The 17,824-nt window shown below is 34.6% G+C and overlaps 1 protein-coding gene across 1 annotated transcript in view; it reads left to right on the forward strand.

Annotated features, from left to right (window-relative positions):
* LOC110098223 (notchless protein homolog) overlaps positions 1-15,631 on the forward strand; it is a 30,312-nt gene extending 14,681 nt beyond the window's left edge. Inside the window, exons 6-14 of the mRNA XM_020824967.2 lie at positions 5,141-5,340; positions 7,472-7,535; positions 8,706-8,816; positions 9,162-9,299; positions 14,062-14,204; positions 14,303-14,357; positions 14,534-14,590; positions 15,152-15,239; positions 15,377-15,631. Coding sequence (XP_020680626.1) covers positions 5,141-5,340; positions 7,472-7,535; positions 8,706-8,816; positions 9,162-9,299; positions 14,062-14,204; positions 14,303-14,357; positions 14,534-14,590; positions 15,152-15,235 — 852 coding nt within the window. The 3' untranslated portion in view covers positions 15,236-15,239; positions 15,377-15,631. The remainder of the gene's footprint in view (positions 1-5,140; positions 5,341-7,471; positions 7,536-8,705; positions 8,817-9,161; positions 9,300-14,061; positions 14,205-14,302; positions 14,358-14,533; positions 14,591-15,151; positions 15,240-15,376) is intronic.
* Positions 15,632-17,824: the final 2,193 nt, after the last annotated feature.

Raw genomic sequence — 17,824 nt, forward strand, 5'->3', positions numbered from 1 at the left:
CCAAATTCTTTAACATACACAACCAGACAGCCCAAAACTCAGCTTTAATACTGCTTCTTGCTTTCACAGTTTGTTTTTTGTTCCTCCAAGTTACAAGATTTCTCCTACAATGTTGTAATAATTAGTGGTTGATCTTCTATAATTTGCTGATCCAATCAAATCAAAATTCGCAAAGACTTGTCTTTTTGAAATACAGTCATTTTCCTGGATTCTCCTTTGGGTATTTCAAGAATTGATAGATGAAAACTTTAGATGTTATTCTATTGGATTATTCATGAACCTACTCACCATACTTATTGAGATTCCAATGTTGGGCATGTTGTATGAGAGATAGATGAGTTTTTTAACAGCCCTTTGATATCTTTCTCTATCCACTGGACTTTTATTATCAATTCCCCAATTTTTTATTGGGATCCAAGGCTTGTGACATGATTTAAACTATTGACATCAATACTAGTGTCGGGGTCGAGCCAACCATGCAAGGCGAGTTTTGAAAGCGAAAGAGCACGACATCACGCGAAACTCACTCGACGCGCGTCGACTAAAAACTCAAATTGCCAAAATGACCTCCATTCCTAAAACGGACAACACCAGTGCGTCCGGAGCAATGAAAACAACTAAGTTATGCACGCATATTGATTGAGGTCATTGATCAACAAAAAAATAAATTTTGTGTGTGAACAAATCAAGACGATGACATGCGAATGATGATGTCGTGATGGCGATCGAGTCAAATCACGATTAAAAAATTAGTGCGCACAATTTAATTTTTCACTGATCAACGACCCCAATCAATATGAGCGTCGATCTTAACTGTTTCTGTTGCTCCGGACGTGCTGGTGCTGTTTGTTTTGCGAGCGGAAAACATTTTAACCAGTTGAGTTTTTGGTTGTTGCGCGTCGGGTGAGTTTCTCGTGAGGTCACGCTCTTTCGTTTTCGAAACTTATCTTGCACGTTCGACTTGATCCAGACACTAATATTGAGGTGAACATAAACGTTAGAATTAATCATTCTAGTCTTCTTTAGGGAGTTTTGAACATAATTTATTTGGAAAATATATAACCATTTTCTTGTTCTAGCAACTTCTGCGCCTAGGAAGTATCTGTGGTGGTCAAGGTGTTTAACTTCAAATTCTTTAGCTATATGATTGTTTAGTTTTTCCATCTCTTTTTCATAATCTCTGGTAATAATAATGTTATCTAGATATATAATGAGGAAAATAATTTTTCCTTTTGATGATTTTTATACAAAAATGGTGTGATCAATTTCGCATTAAGAAGATATATTTTTCCTTACAATTTTGTGAATTTCTCAAACCAGACATGTGGAGATTGTTTTAGGCTGTAAAGAGATTTTTATATTAACATGCTGATTTTACCCAGAGTTTCCAAACCTAGGGGAATGTCAATGTATACTTCTTTTAGGACACCATTGAGAAATGTATTCTTTATATTAATTTGATGAGTGACCAATTATAATTTGCTGCTAGAGATAACAATGTAAACATCAAATTAAGTTAGTCAATATGCACAAATCATAAGGTTGAGTGAATTCTTTAGCAACAAAATATGCTTTGAGAATGCCTGCCATTTGTTTAGTCTAATATTTAACAGATAATATCCACTTGCAGCCAACACTGCTCTTCCCTTTTGGTAAGTCAGTGATTTCCCACACTTTGTTTTTTTTTCTAATGCTCAAATTTATTCCAGAGAATCACATTTTCACAAAGGTTGGTTGATGGGTTCTTGAATATTTCTAGTAATCTATATATCATTTAAAGTCTTATGGCAAATGCAAAATATTTACGAGGCAAGCCTTCATAGGTCATATAATTTTGCAGAGGTGCTAAGTAAGAGACAAAATACCTTTCTTTAGAGCAATATGAAACATATATCATTTGGAGGTTCATGTTTGCCCATAAGTGTATTGCTTGGATAACTTCCTGGTGTTAAGGGTCTCAAGATTTGATTTATAATCTTTTTTTAGTTTGTGATGTTTGCAGTTCTTTTGTTATTATTTTCTTGAGTAAACAATGAAATTCTTGCTAGATTATCTTTGGATTTTTCTCTAATATGGGTTTTAATATAATTCTGGATGGGCTGAGTTTGCGTAGGGATGATAGTTGAACCAATATCAGATTAAGTTTGGATTTTAGGAATAGTTGGTGGAGTAATAGTTTTTCTCAAATATGATATCCCTGAGTGATATGATTCACCCACCTCTAATTAGAAGATTTGGGGTATTAGGATTGATTTTAAAAGAAAGCCACATCTATTGATATGCCAAATTTCCTTGCTATAGATGATTAATAGTTAATAACACATTTCATTTGGAGTATGCCACAAGAATATGTATTAGAGAGATTTGGACTCAAGTCTGCTTTAGAATTACTGGTGTATGTGTATGATACGCCCTAGGGTTCCCAAGTTTGGGTTTGCCCTAATGCTCCTTCAAAGATATGATTTCTCCACCAAATCAAAGAGAAATAAACACAAGAGAGATGGGATGAAGAGCAAGAACCTTTGCATTTAAAATCCAAGAGAAAACAAGATACAATTTGTCCACTTCGAGAAGGACAAGGTCTCCCACTACAAACCCTAGAAAACTTAGAGAAAGAAAATAAGGTGGCTAAGAGAAAACCCAATTTTTGCATAACCCTAGAAATCCCCCCTTAATCCCTACTTATAGCAAGCAAAAGACCAAACCAAACCCACTAGTGGGCTGCCCAAGGTGAACCGCCCAGCTCAAGGCTGACCCGAGCCAAACCGGTCCAGGATTGGACCGGTTCCGCTCAAGGCCGATTCCCCCGTTCCGCTTCGCATCCCCCCGCGCGTCCCTTCCGCGAATCGGCAGGCGCGGCCCCCCTTTTCGGCCGCTTCCGCGCTCCCTGGGGTCGCCGGCCCTCCCTCTGCCGGTCGTCGGCGGCCCGCATCAGTGTACCTATGCTGTACAACTGAAAATTTAGATAGGAATGGCGGAGAAGATATGAATTGTTGTAAATGATTCAAAGATCTTTTAAGATGGTGTTTTGAAGTGCTTGAAACAGTATTTTTTTTAATGAGGTACGCAGTCGTCAACATTGCTCCTTCCCAGAATTGTTTAGGAACAGTAATGGACAACATAAGACATCTAGCAACTTCTGGAAGATGCCTATTCCTTTTTTCAATCTCTTCATTTTGTTGGGGGGTGTTGCCACAATAACTCTAATAACTTATTCATTGTTCTAGAGGTATTCACCAAAGTCAAAGCGATAGTATTCCCTTCTATTATCAGTCTTAAGAACATGAACGTTGTTTTAGAATTGGGTTTGTATCATGTCATAGAAGTTCTATAAGATTTGATTTACCTCCCTCTTTTAAGTCATATGAAATATTTAAGTAATTCTGATGTGATCATCAATGTAACAAAACACCTATAACCAATTATGCTATTGATTCTAAATGGTTTCCGAATGTCACTGTGAATTATTGGAAAATGATGATAAGCTTTGTAGTAGTGTAGAGTTTCAAATATATTCAGATGATTGATAGATTTCCACTAAAAGTGGATGGAATTTTTTTGAATGGGGAAGTTTTTTTAAAATACATGGGATAAAGATGGACAGATCTATAGTACAATAAAATGATGGCATTTTCTTGATTAATGATGGTGCATAATACTTGGTAGCCTATTTGACTATTTTTTACACTCATTTTCAAGTTGGTGAAGTTCTACACACATCTTAGCATTTTCAATCATCTACCCGAGTTGGAGCCCTGAAAAACACATTAGATGAAAATTTAACCACACAATTAAGATCTCTAGTTTGCTTATGGACAACAAATTTTCTTGGGGATAAAAATAACTAGGTATTAGATCTTTATTGATGATATTAGACCCAATACAAGCAATATGTGATCCGAACTGTGAGGTGGTCCTTACCGGGGCTGTATTTGTGAAATAGAGATGCATTTCTAGTTATGTGATCTAATGCACCGTAGTTCATAATCAAAGGACAAGAATTTTTCTTTTTAATACTTGAAAGATTTAGAAAATTATATTTTTGTGCTAAGGAACATGTGTTACTGATAGAGGCGGTGTTTTGTGGAGACTATTGATGTAATTTTTGGTGCATCCTTTTGCAATGGTCTCAATTCCATAGGTGTTAAGATTCATAGTTGCGGTGTCAACATTGCCATGGTGATCCTTGTCTTGGATATTGCACGTGGGTTTCCAATCAACTGGCTTCCTGTGAATCTTCCAATATATATATATATATATATATAATGTCCAATCTTTTGACAATGTACATTATCTTGTTTTTCCTTTGATGATTGTCATTGTGGTAACTTCTGATGCTGGGGTATCTTTTGTGCTAGCCTCCTATGCTTCACCATTGAAGGATTTAGATGTAGTTTCTCCTCTCTGATATCATGTTGAAAATTAGAAAATAAGAGAGCAATGGACAAAAAACTTGTAAAGCAGCTTGAAAAACTGAATATTGGATATCCCTAGTAAGAATATATAAAAACTGGGCATCTTTTGAACATAATGTTTTTCCTAAATAGCATCCCATGGTAATACAAATATGGTTATAACGTTTACAGCACCAGCTGTCCGCTCAACAGCCAATCACCCCATTTAATTACCGCATACTAGAGTTAGGAGATTGAAGCAATATATGCCCTCCATTGACAGCAACAGGAGTCTTCCTTTTCTCAGTGGAATTATGGGTCTTCCATACACGGCAACACAAGGAATTCAATGAATTCTTTTTTGGGAAGGACTGGAAATCAACAATATATGCTCTCTTTAAGCCAACAATAAGTAGCGTCCAATCAATAATAAGTGATTTGGCATTTTATGTTTTTTGAGTATTACTTGGCTGTTTTTACAGGTTTTTAATTTCAATACATCCATTATTTTCTTAACCAAAATTGGTAGTTTTATAATATCTATTCAAATGGTCGTCCATGCAGTGTAGAACTTGTGCACATGTATACTCATCCATCCATTATGAATTGATGGATTATTTATTGAAGTGGAGTTTTTTTTTTTATTGAAGTGGAGTTGTTCATTGTTTGTGGACTACTTTTTTTCCCGTTTTCATTTTGTCAACACTTTTTTGTTCTTTAACAATACTTCTTTTGTTGTGCTTCAGGGTCACAAAAAGTGGATTACAGCTATTTCTTGGGAACCTGTACACTTGCAAGCTCCTTGCCGTCGTTTTGTTAGTTCCAGCAAGGATGGGGATGCCCGAATTTGGGATGTTTCATTGAGGAGGTGTACTATTTCTCTTACAGGTCACACTCTTGCAGTGACATGTGTTAAGTGGGGCGGTGATGGAGTGATATACACAAGGTACATCTGTTCTTTTCCAGTTGATTATTTATAATAATATTTGCTTGTTTTTTTTTTTATATAGGTCAATGCTCGGCTTCTAGTCTAAATTTTCGTAGGATGGCCTTGCTTTCTTGTTTGTGCATTGGAAGTTGGTATAAAGAAACCGAGGGAGGGCTTTATCCACATTAAAAAAAAAAAATCGGAACTATTCTTATTTAGAACTAACTGAATGACTGAATTCAGATGGTTTGATTTTTTGTCTATTATTTTTTTAGTAAAATATGCGTGAACCTACTGTAAGCCATTTCTGAGAAATTAAAAATTTTCTCATTTTCCAGCAATTTGTGTTCATCTTTTGGTTATTTTGTGTGGTGTTTTCGTATGGAGTAATATTACTAAATAATTGTAAAATCATTTTATGCATTCTGCAACTTTTTCTTAAAGTACCGTTGTTTCTTTAACTTACTCTCTTTTTCAATTTTGCTCTATTTTATTACATCAATCCTTCCTTTGCAAACTCCTAGAAGTAAATTTGCATTAATAGTCTCTCCATTTTTGCCAATCCTTTTTAATTGAGTTTATTGTGTTTCTTTGTGTGTAACTCTAATAAAGCTCAGTTTGTTTCTTTACAAGTGTTGGGAACATTGTCTAAATGGTGATGGGGTGTTGGGTGTGAATCCTCTGTTTGCTTAAACATATTAGACATAATGAATTTATCTTAGCTCTATATTGCCTGCAATTTGCAAAAATAGAAAATTTGATGTCTATGCTTATGTGTACAGCTTTCTTAGTTTGCTCATTAGCACATCAGGATTGACTCATTAAATTTTATGGGTAGTATTACAACAATGTACTTAGACTACTTTGTAATGATCTGTCTTATAGTAAACTTGAGTAAGTACTAAGCATTGCTATCCAATCCTTTGGATGATCTGGTTATGCATTCTGAAATTGTCATCCAAATACAAATGTAATTATTAAAAGGGGTTTTTACATACATAACATTTGAAATTATTATATTTACCTACCTAACACCTAAAGTATATTATTTACATACATACCACCCAAATACACCCCGTTTCATCTAAATTACCACTCTGTTATCCTATCTGCCCAAACCCGTCGTGTCTTCGTCGCCAGAGTAGGTTTGCTCTCCGTGTTCTCCAGTTCTTCGGTGCTATCAAGGCTTTCTCCACCCACTGTGGATTCTCCGACATACACTGCAACTCTGCCACTTCCCTTTAAAGGCTTTCACTCTTCCTACCCTTAATAGTAGCCGGAGCACCGGCAGAGGCAGCGGCTGCGCGACCTCCCTTGACTGTGACGGAGCCGCATGAGATGAATTGAAGGATAGAGTTGCGGGTGAGGTGCACTGGATCGGAGCAGCAAGATGCTACGCGACTTTCGGCGGTAGATTCATACGGTGGTTTGTCGGAGGAGGAGGAAGACGACGGAGGGCATTGAGCGATGGTTCTTCTTCTTATAAATCTTCATCTTGTTCCTCTTCAGCTTCCAAAGCCTGTCTGGTTTTATACAACACCTCCATAGTTTTCTATTGCTTAGTTGCAAATATTGAAATCGTTCTATACAGAATTTCAAAAAGACGAATCAAGAACAGAGGATGGTTTGCCTTCAAGAATTAAAGAGGCCATGCATTCATCCAAGAAGTGAGGGGGTTCAAGCTGCCCATTTATACTAAGATAGTAAACGACCCGAGCTCTTATTGCGGCTATGGCGAGGATTTTTTCCTTGTCCTTCTGCGAAGCAAAGCGGGTTGTTTTGAATCTCTCGAGGCTCATCTCTCTACTGATACTTCTTCTTCCTACTCCGCCATTAATCTCCATACTGAGCTCTGTTTCCACTTTAGAAAATTATCATAGATGTTTAGCGTGTGGGACACCCTATTTTCATGACTTGGTTTTGATGGGAGCAAACGAAGTGTTATATTCGATGAGGGATAGACATTACGGTGGTAAAATAGTAAAATTTAAAGTTTGGGTGTGAGATAAGTAAATAAAGATGTTTTAGATGTTATGTATGTAAAAATCCCTTATTAAAAATATGGTAATTTTTTTTCTAAAATTATGTTTTATTTTTTGCTTCTATTTATGCGTGTTTTGTATAACTGGATGGCCTAAAACACGTGCAGTTCTCAGGATTGTACAATAAAGGTATGGGAGACTTCGCAAGGAAAGTTGATCCGTGAGTTGAAGGTACTACATTAGAACCTTCTTGCTTGTGAAGCTAATGAATGAACTTTGAGTTTGTCTACTTCGTTGAAATATTTCTTGATTTTTTTAAGTTTGGAGAGGTCTTTTGTTTTATTTAGCCTCAGAAAAACGGTAATTGCACTTTATTCTTTTCTTTCCAAGGGCTTGGTTTACTCATGGTTGATTTTATTGGGTTGCCCGTTTGTTTTACGGCAGGATAAGCTACTGTATAATAGAATGATTTTGTTTAGGCATAGAGAATGACTAGTCTCGTGATTTCCTTTTTGGCGCTAGAAAACATGATTTTGCAACGTCATTATTGAGATTGTGGCGAGAAAAAAAAGTTCAAAAAATCTTTTATGCACTTAGCCAACCTTACCTGCAATAATCTTAACTTTGACATGCTATTAGGGATAGAGTCTTCAAGTTAACATCTTTTTAAGGTTTTTGAAAATTAAGCTGGAATTTATAACTTGTTCATGTTTTTACCGAATTCAGGTCTTAAAAATCAAATTTTATTCAAAAGTGTTGTCATAATTTATTTATTCAACCTTATTTTTCCTTTGAATGCTTTATTTCTTTAAAAGTATTATTTCTTATCACTTGCAAGTTAAAACTTGGGTTCTTCTCTTTTCCAAACTGAGTTGTGTCCCTCGTCTGGATATCTTTAGGATAGAACAAAAGCAAAGAATTCATTGTATTTTTAGTTATGATCACATTTCCTATGGTTATATACTGGATGAGTTTTGCGTATATGATTTATAAGATGGGATTTAACCTTATGAATTTGAATAATTTTGAAGGGTTCACTGTTAAAGTATGCTTATTCATCTTTCTGACAACATATATGCAACGTTTCATCTTCCAAGGTCAATGACACAAGTTCAATTAGGGGAAAAAAATAACTAAATAACGATAGGATGTTCTAATAGATAGTGCTTAGGCCGCTGGGATCTGCTAGATTTGTCAAACTTATTTAGATGCCAAGGCATCACTCAAGAAATCTTCTGCGGAAAAAGAATCTTTATTCAAAATCCATAAACAATGACTGGTGTTCATGCGTCGGCAAAGCTAATGTTTATTTTGAACTATGACTTCTTGCTGTGTATGAAGGCAAAATCATTAATAGGTTCTATGAAGTACCGTGCATGAAGTTTTGTACCTTTATTTCAGGGACATGGGCATTGGGTCAACTCACTTGCTTTGAGCACGGAGTACACCCTGCGAACCGGGGCATTTGATCATACTGGTACAACATATTCATCTGCAGAGGAGATGAAGGAGGTACTTCTGCCTTAAGTAAAAAAGGAAAAAAAAAGATTGTTCACATTTTTAATTTAATTGGATATTAGTTTTTGTACTGCATGAACAAGGTTTAATTGTTTCTTCAATTTATTTCTTTGATCATATATTCGAACAAGATATTGGTGGTAATATCACTGCTTGTCATACTAAAATCCACAGTTATATTTGTGCATTTTTTATGAAGTTATGCAAAAACTTATAAGTCATAACATTTTCATTTTTAGCACTTTATAACTATTACTGTTATTGAATTACTTTTGATTCTGATTAAGAAGGATTGATTACTGCTATTGATCCTCTATTTGATTACTTTCTTGGTCTTAGGCAGCCCTTAAAAAATACACCAAAATGAAGAACAATGCTCCTGAAAGACTAGTTTCAGGTTCTGATGATTTCACTATGATTCTGTGGGAACCTGCTAGCAGTAAACAGCCAAAGGCTCGCTTAACTGGTCACCAACAGGTACAGGCATTGTTGAATAGTTTGTTCTTTTCATTTTCTCTGTTATATAACACTTATGAAGATTGATGGTAATGGTATCATGGATTATCTCCACGAAACAGACTAAGCTTTATGCCATGCTTAATTTCAGACCAATTTGTTCTATCATTAAATATTAAGTAGTTGGGAATAGAGAATACAATTCTTAAAATGATTTGCTTCACATGGGGTGCTTGGAAGAGATGAGGTTCCTGCTTAGTTCTTAATATTGTCTTTACAAATCCACTTCCAATCATTCTTGTAAAATTCTACATGACGTGCTAACTTTATTTTGCATACATATTTTTTTTTTAAATTTACTGCCATATTATCTTTATTATACCCATTTTCTTCCTAACCCTTTGCATTAGTTTATTTTCTAGCTTTATTGATTCATATTTGCCTGATATTATAGATTCGTAAACTACCTAAATCTAGTTTTCACTATCTTAATAAGTGCCACTCTCATCATCTCTCTGATATAATTATTTTACATTCAATCCTTCCTATTTTTTAGCATACATTCATATAGCCAAACTTTTACTTCATTTAACTTGCTATCATTTATTTCTTTTTTGCACTAATAAATGTTCTAGTTGCAATTTATTTAAGATTTTTTTTTATAACTTTCCTTATTACTTTCTTATCGCATATAGTTTTCGTGGCTCTTTTCTATTTAATCAGCTAACTTCAACTTCAGAAGTTATGCTCTCGCCCATATTAGTATTATTTAGATAATAAATACAATATACTTAAGCCTATGTATCTTTTATATAATCCTTTAATTGTTGGAAGCTCTTTGGTCATGTTGCAATGACATTTTATGCTACTTATGTATGGTTATGCCATTTTTATCTACTAAAACTTCAACAACCTTTTACGCAATAAAGTGACTCTTGTGTTATTAGTTTAATTTTTTATACCAAGGTGATTAATTAAAAATATATAGAGATAAAAAAGCTTCATATGATATCTAAAAGTCTTAAAAAGACAACTAGTACCACAACAGTTACTTTTTTTATCCTTAGTTTGAAAAATTATCTCCATAATAGATCTTAGCATAAAACCAAATGATTCTCCAACACTAATATGATTTTTCAAGTTTATATTTCAGTTTCTCTCAAACTTCATCATAATGTGAATAAATTTTATTCTTTAATAATTACTATAATTTCAAACATCTCTTTTATTCTTTAAGACTTATTCAAAAATGAAATTTTCTCCAATTATTCGATATTTTATATGGGGCCTTTTAGGATTGTTTTGGTTGAAGGTAGTATTTTAGCAAATCTGGATTCAGAATGCTTCAATATCCAATCAAATGGTAGGTTATTTTGTTGCAAATGCTTCAATATCCAACCAAATCTTTGGACTTTTTGGCTGTGATAGGAAGATTTGGGTGATTTACTCAGATTGAGTAATTCTCTTTGAAACAAATCTCTTAAATCTCAACCTTACTAGAATTTGAGCCAATATTTACCAAATCATCTAAATATAGGACTTTGGTCATAAAGGATTTGGGAACCACTTATAAATCATATCGAAAAATTTAGGCTAAATCCAATTTAAGTCCTACTAGAAACTAGCAACCAAACAACACCTTAGTCTTTAGGATTTCATTATAATCAAATCATTTTGATTTTACTAGTAAATCTTAGACTATTAGTGGGTATCTCATTTGGATCTAAATTTTTAGTCTATGTAGGGGTGTCAAAAATGGGTTGCTAGTCAGGTTCGGGTCGAACTCGATGTTGACCTGATGTTGTTCGACATTACTCGAACCCAACCCATTTTTGTAAACGGGTCAGAAATTCCAACTCGGAATTGACACGGTTGACCCGGGGACTGGCATGAATCGCGGGTTAGACGGGACACACACGTCGGTAGGCTGGCGGGTTGGACTCGTGGGTGGAGGTGGGATACACACATTGCGCAGGCCGAACTTGCGAGCGGAGGCTGGCAGGATGCCCGGACAGGAATCGTGGGCAAGACACATGGGTTGGACTCGTCGCGGCGAGACACCGTGCGGTGCGATCGCGCCGTGCGAGTAGCGGGACTGGTTGGACTAGCGCGGTTAGGAATTGCGGGCAAGAGCAAATTGTGTTGCTGTGCGGGATGCGGTCATGCGGGTAGGAGTGATGACGGGACAGGTCAAATTTGGGTTAACTTCAAGTTAGTAGGTTGACTTGGACCTGATTAGATTTTTCAAATGAGTCGAAATTTTGAATAGGAACCTGACCCGTTTGGAAAATGGGTTGACTCTAATCGGAGTTTTCGATTCGGGTTTTTGGGTTGGGTCAAATATTGACACCCTTAAGTCTATGCATATTCTTCAATGATTAGTCATCTCTTTTTTTTATGTCACGATTTTGTTCTTGGTGTTTTTTTTTTTAAATTTTATTTATTTAATCCCTTGAATAATGTTCTTATAGTAGCATTTCAATTTTTCTTGATGACTTCATCGCTCATCAAGATCTTGCAATCTTCACGCTTGATACATTTAACTTAATCAAAATCCTTGGATCTAATTTCTTTTGTGGTTAGTTATGCTCTCTCTATTCTTCTTTAGTTGTTCTGAAACCTATTATACATATCATCAAGAGTTGTAGCTTAACTTTGTTAACTTCCTTGGAAAATATGTAGCCTCCTTATAATTTATGTAAGTCTAAATAATATTTAGCTTGTCAATTTTTAACTTTATGCTTATTTTGTCACTAATTTTTTGTAACTTCTTTCACCACCAAGTCCTTTTACTTGTAATATATCTATGAATAAAGAAGAAAGATAATTAGGAGGAGAATATCCACAATTATGAGGATATATAATACAACAATTATAACAGATCATCCAATTCGACACTTTCCTATGATAACATTTCCCTTCAAATTGGAGCATACATATTAATAAGTTTCTGCTTGTTACACAGATTAGAAAAATAATGTGGTCATAGAGCTTTAATAAAGATTTCTATTAATTGTTCTTCACTGAAGATGCGTATAGTGATAATAAATTTTGATAGGATTACACCTTTGATGAAGTGCTATTCTGCCTTAATATTTTTTGTTCTTTCATGAAAGATAAGACCATTTGCAATATTGATGGCTACATGATTACCACAATTAGAACATGATTGATGTATAATATCATTATTAGCACAAAAAATAGTGAAATTAAGATTGTATACATTCAAGTGTATTATCAATCTTATATGCCTTGGAGACAAAAACAACAAACGAATAATGGAAAAATTGCAGAAATATTAGTAATAATGGTTGATTTTGGATTATAACTTCAATACGAAAAACAAATTACATGTGATCTACAATTCGAGAGGTAGATCAGCTCTCCCAAACAACCTAGATACCTCACAAAAAGAAACTACAAGAACTTTCAAATAAAATTCTTCATACAAAACATAACATAAATCCTACTACTTATAGTAAACAATAAAAAACAAATATTAAAATAGTCATCTTTAATTAGGAAACTTCTCATAATTAATCACCTTCAAATCAGCCCCCAAATTAACATTTTTTTCTTATAAATTTTCCTCTCCTATTTGAATTCAAATAGGAGATCTTTCCCTAATTAATTTCCTCCTTAATTCCCCCTCATAACGTGATGAGTTATTGCTTTATTGGGTCTCACAAGGGGGGCTGAAATCTCCCTGGATTTGGTTCCAGGTTCCGCGCCCTCTACTGCCTATTGGGCCAGCCGGTCCAGCCTCCCTTGGCCTGCAGCTGTAACAATACTCCCCTCAAAAAGACGCTGAATTTTTTTTTTCAGCAGCGTTTGCCACCAATAAAATCATTTTGATAAATGTATTGTGTAAAAAAAATCAAAACAAAATATTTGTGGAAAAAATTGTAATGGTTACTGGTTATTAATATTTTTGCTGGAGTATATATATATATATAGTTTGGTTATACATAATAATTGAATGTAAGGTTTGCCAAATGTTTTAAATTGCATAAAATCATAGAAATATGTACATTTTTTGTACTTTAAGGCACCTAGATATTGCACTAAAGTTTACTCGTAAACTTTTACAACACTAGATGCCTTAAAGAACCCTATGAAACTACTTACCAACAAGAGGTAGTGGTGTAAGATTACAAAGAAAATTTGGCTAGAAATAACTACTTCAAGAACCTCGCCTTCCAAAAGATTCCTGCAGTTGAGAACAATTTTCTGCGCCAGTGAATTAGATGGCGGATCCTATTCAATACCAGTTTCTTGCACATGCATCGAATCAAAGTCATATCACAACTGAAATCTCAGCCTTTCGGGATACATTTAACATATAAGGATGATTTTATTAGTGGGGAGTAGAATATGTTGAAAAATCTATTGAATACTAAGTTATGAAAACTTTGGTTTGGACAAGTACTACAAAATGCCCCTATTAGATGATTAGATAAAATTTGTTCAACAGATTGTGAAGGAAAATTTGAAAAAAAAAAAACATAAACCATTGGTAATATAGATTGAAATGTTATATGAATTGAGTTTAAAATCTCATGCAGTATTAGCAAGAATGGACAATAAATGAGATTTCAAGTAGTTGGGATAAAGCTAATGATGATGATGGTGATTAAAGCTTTCAATTTGAAAAGTTATAAGGTTTATTACTATGTGAATTTGATTACTTTCCTGTCCCTCGAAATTAAATATTTCACATATATTACCATGGGATAATGCTCCATCTAAGAGTGATTTGCCCGGGACAAATCTGTTTTTGCAGCTTGTAAACCATGTATACTTCTCTCCTGACGGACAATGGTTGGCCAGTGCTTCATTTGACAAATCTGTCAAGTTGTGGAATGGCGTCACTGGGAAATTTATTGCATCCTTCAGAGGACATGTTGGACCAGTATATCAGATCAGGTCTATATTTATTTCATCTATCTCTCCCTCTCTCTCCCTCTCTCTCTCTCTCTCTATCTATATATAATGATAATTTACTTGCCTATATAATTTTTTAGCTGGTCAGCCGATAGTAGGCTACTTCTAAGCGGAAGTAAAGACTCTACTCTTAAGGTATTTCTCTCATGCTTCGATTGCTTTCGTTTTTTGGGATCATCCAAAGATGATATGCGATTTTCCTATGATTTGTTCTATCTGAGACTTTTTGTTAACTTTATATTTCATAAAGATTAGCACTCGGGTTATCTGCGAATACATCATTCTCTTATTTCTTATGGCTAAATAACTAGGTTTGGGATATCCGAGCACAAAAGTTGAAGCAAGATCTTCCAGGTCACGCAGATGAGGTAATCTATCATCTCTAAAGTTCTGATTTCGGATTTGCAGTAACAATGCTCTCTTGTTAAATCAATGTTTTAATACTCTGTTTCTTTATTGATTTTGGTCCCACCGCAAAAGCTTCATTTTGTATAATTTATTTTTTAGCATTAAATAGTTTAAATATATATTTAAGATATGAAATGAAGATAATTATCTAATTGCAAGTCACATGAAATTTGATCAGGCCTCAATGATAGAATGATAGGGAAATTTTATTTAGAACTTATGAATATTGGATGAAACTCTCTAGTTTTGATCAAAACTTCGCCTAGACTCCTGTAACCAAGTCTATATCTAGATTATAGAATATTTACTAATTTCTAGTAGTTTGAACAGAAACTTAGGTCTTGTTTGGGATAGCTTTCTTACTGTTTTCTAAAACAACTTTTTATTACTAATTTTTTTCAAACTAAAAAATTTTATACTAAAAAGCTATTCCAAATGAAGTCTTATTTCAAACCATCAACGTTGAAAATCTAAAGTAGAAACTATTTGCAAAAGCTATTTGTTTTCTCTTTTTTTGCAAGGTTTTTGCTGTGGACTGGAGTCCAGATGGTGAAAAGGTTGCATCTGGTGGCAAGGACAGGCTATTAAAATTGTGGATGGGTTAGAAAGGTGTGGATCACCATATTCCCCTCTTTGTTTTAGTTTTGTGTAAAGCCAATATATATATTTTTTAATCTACAGATCTAGTATGACCAAGTGATTATATAATATGAATTTTTATTTGATTAGTTCTTATTGTTCTTCAGGAGCCAATTACATATTTCCTTCTCCATGAAGAGATGTTGAAGGGCACTGTAGTGATGTATCACAATTCAGTCACTCCCATAATTTTCTGATACTCAAAATGCCTGCTGGAACTATCGTACTGTTGGTTTTATCTATGAGCGCTGCATAATTATTAATCAATTTTGTAGGAGTTAGAGATTTGGGTTTAATAGCTTATTGATTGTAGACAATATTTATTTTACATGCATGAAATAAAATTTAAGTTATTTGTGCAATATTTTGGATTTTAGAGGCTCACATGGTCTCATTTATCTATTTCTTTTTTTTTATTTTTTTTTTTTTTTTTTTTTTTTTTTTTTTTTTTTTTGACGAGGAAGCACTGTCCTTAGGCCAGTGAAAAACCCGGTCAACCTAGCATGCAACCCACACCAATTTACACGGGCCAACACTTAAGGCTTTCACTGCTTGCCAAAGGATTCGAATCAGGGACCTGGGCTTTGCCCAGCCGGCTCTTCACCACCAAGACAAACAGTGGTGGGTCATTTATCGATTTCAATGTAGCAAGAAGGCTACTTATCAAACCTAGCATTGTAGGGGGTTTTTTGGAATTGGTTTTTATTTTAACTCTTCCTTTTTTAAACTTGCCCTCTTTTTTTTTCTTGCTTTTTTTAATTTCATATATATATATATATAATAGTAATAAAATCAGTAGTACGAATGTGCCTCAATTTTTTTTAATGAACTTTTTTTTTTTCTGAAAAAACTATTTGAAAAAAAAAATTTATTCTGCTTCAATTTGAATAACAAAATAAATATAATAATTTCTAGATCTAAAAACTTGACCCGATTATAAACCCAATATATTTATAACAAACAAAGGAAGTTGGGGTCAACGTTATTCAATATATTTAGGGCTTAGGGTTTTATATTGTTGCTATCTTATTTTAAATTAAGTAGTAAATTTAGAATATAAGAAATAGCAAAGTTAGTTATGTTGGTTATCATGTGATTTAGACTTTATTTGAGATAATTATTTTATTGTTTGCATGTTTGTTTGGTTGTGCTTTTTGGAGGGGAAGCATGAGACCAACAAATTTGACATAAATCTTGGCGTTAATGTTAGGAGTCAGAGATAGTTTCGATGACAAGCATTGATCTTATGGGTGATGATGTGTGTTGACATCGTTGGTGATAGTAGGTGATGCAATTAGGAGGCATTCGTGTAGTCAAGTGGCTGGTCATAGGGTTGTAGTAATGTAATGGTGGCCGGAAGATTTTAGTTAGATGATTTTGGTTAGATGATTGTAGTTAAGTGACAATGGTTAAATGATTATATTTAGAGATAGTGGTTAGAGGGTTGTAATTAGCTGATTGTGGTTAGAGGGTTGTAGTTAGGCAATGATGACTGTAGAGTCATAGTTAAGAGAAGGTGGTTGAAGGATTGTAGATGAGCAATGAAGGTCTAAGGACCATAGTCGAGCGATTGATGTCAATGGGTCGTCATAGGTGGACAATGGAGGTCGAAGGACCATAATCGGATGATAGAGTTCGAAGGTCTATAATCGAGAGACGATGGTTGTAGGATCGTAGCCGAGCGATCATGGTTGGAGGATCTTATTCGAATTAAAATGATTGTTGGAAGAACGTAGTCAGTTGACGATGGTTGGATGACAGTAGTTGCTACGAATGTTGGAGGATCACAGTCGAGGGATATATGAAAATAATCGTATATGGGCAACCAGGATTGGAGGATTATGGCCAGGTGATGAAGGTTGAAGGATTGTAATCGAGCGACAGAGATATAAGGATTACAGTTGGGCGACGATGGTTAGATAACCGCTTTCTAGTGATGGTGCTTCAATGTTCGAAGTCAGGCGATGAGAGTCAAAGGGCTAAAGTCAAGTGATGATTATTGGAGGATCATAGGGCAATGGTGGTAATAGGGTTATAGTAGGCCGATTGGGGTTGAGGGAACCACCCATTATAATGATCCTCATTCATAATTGAAGTAATTAAGAGGGATGTTTATTAAATATTGATTTGATTGATAATTATAAGTCATAAAGTGTCTATGGAAGTAAATTTTAATTCATTAAAATTTCTCTGGGAGCATCGCGGTGCCGGACGAGCAATGTTGTGACATTAAGCTCTTCAATGGAGAGGAGAATCTGAGGGTGCTCTGCGGTGCTGGGTGGTGCCACTGTGGTACCAAGCCCTCAGATGATTTTGAGAGAATTTGGAAGATTATTTAAAAGCACAATGGCACTCGGAAGGTGAGTGTCATGAAATTGGGTCAAAATGTTGATATATAAAAGGGAAGTAGATTTTAATTCATGAAATTTTCTGGTATGTGAGGTGATTGATATATTTTTTACAATTGTAATAGATATATAAAAGTTTTACAATGTTAATGTGAAAATCCTTTTAAAATTAGGATTTGAATGAGAAACATTTAGTAAGTATAATGT

This window comes from Dendrobium catenatum, unplaced genomic scaffold, assembly GCF_001605985.2.
Source record: "Dendrobium catenatum unplaced genomic scaffold, ASM160598v2 fragScaff_scaffold_377, whole genome shotgun sequence".
NCBI lineage: Eukaryota > Viridiplantae > Streptophyta > Magnoliopsida > Asparagales > Orchidaceae > Dendrobium > Dendrobium catenatum.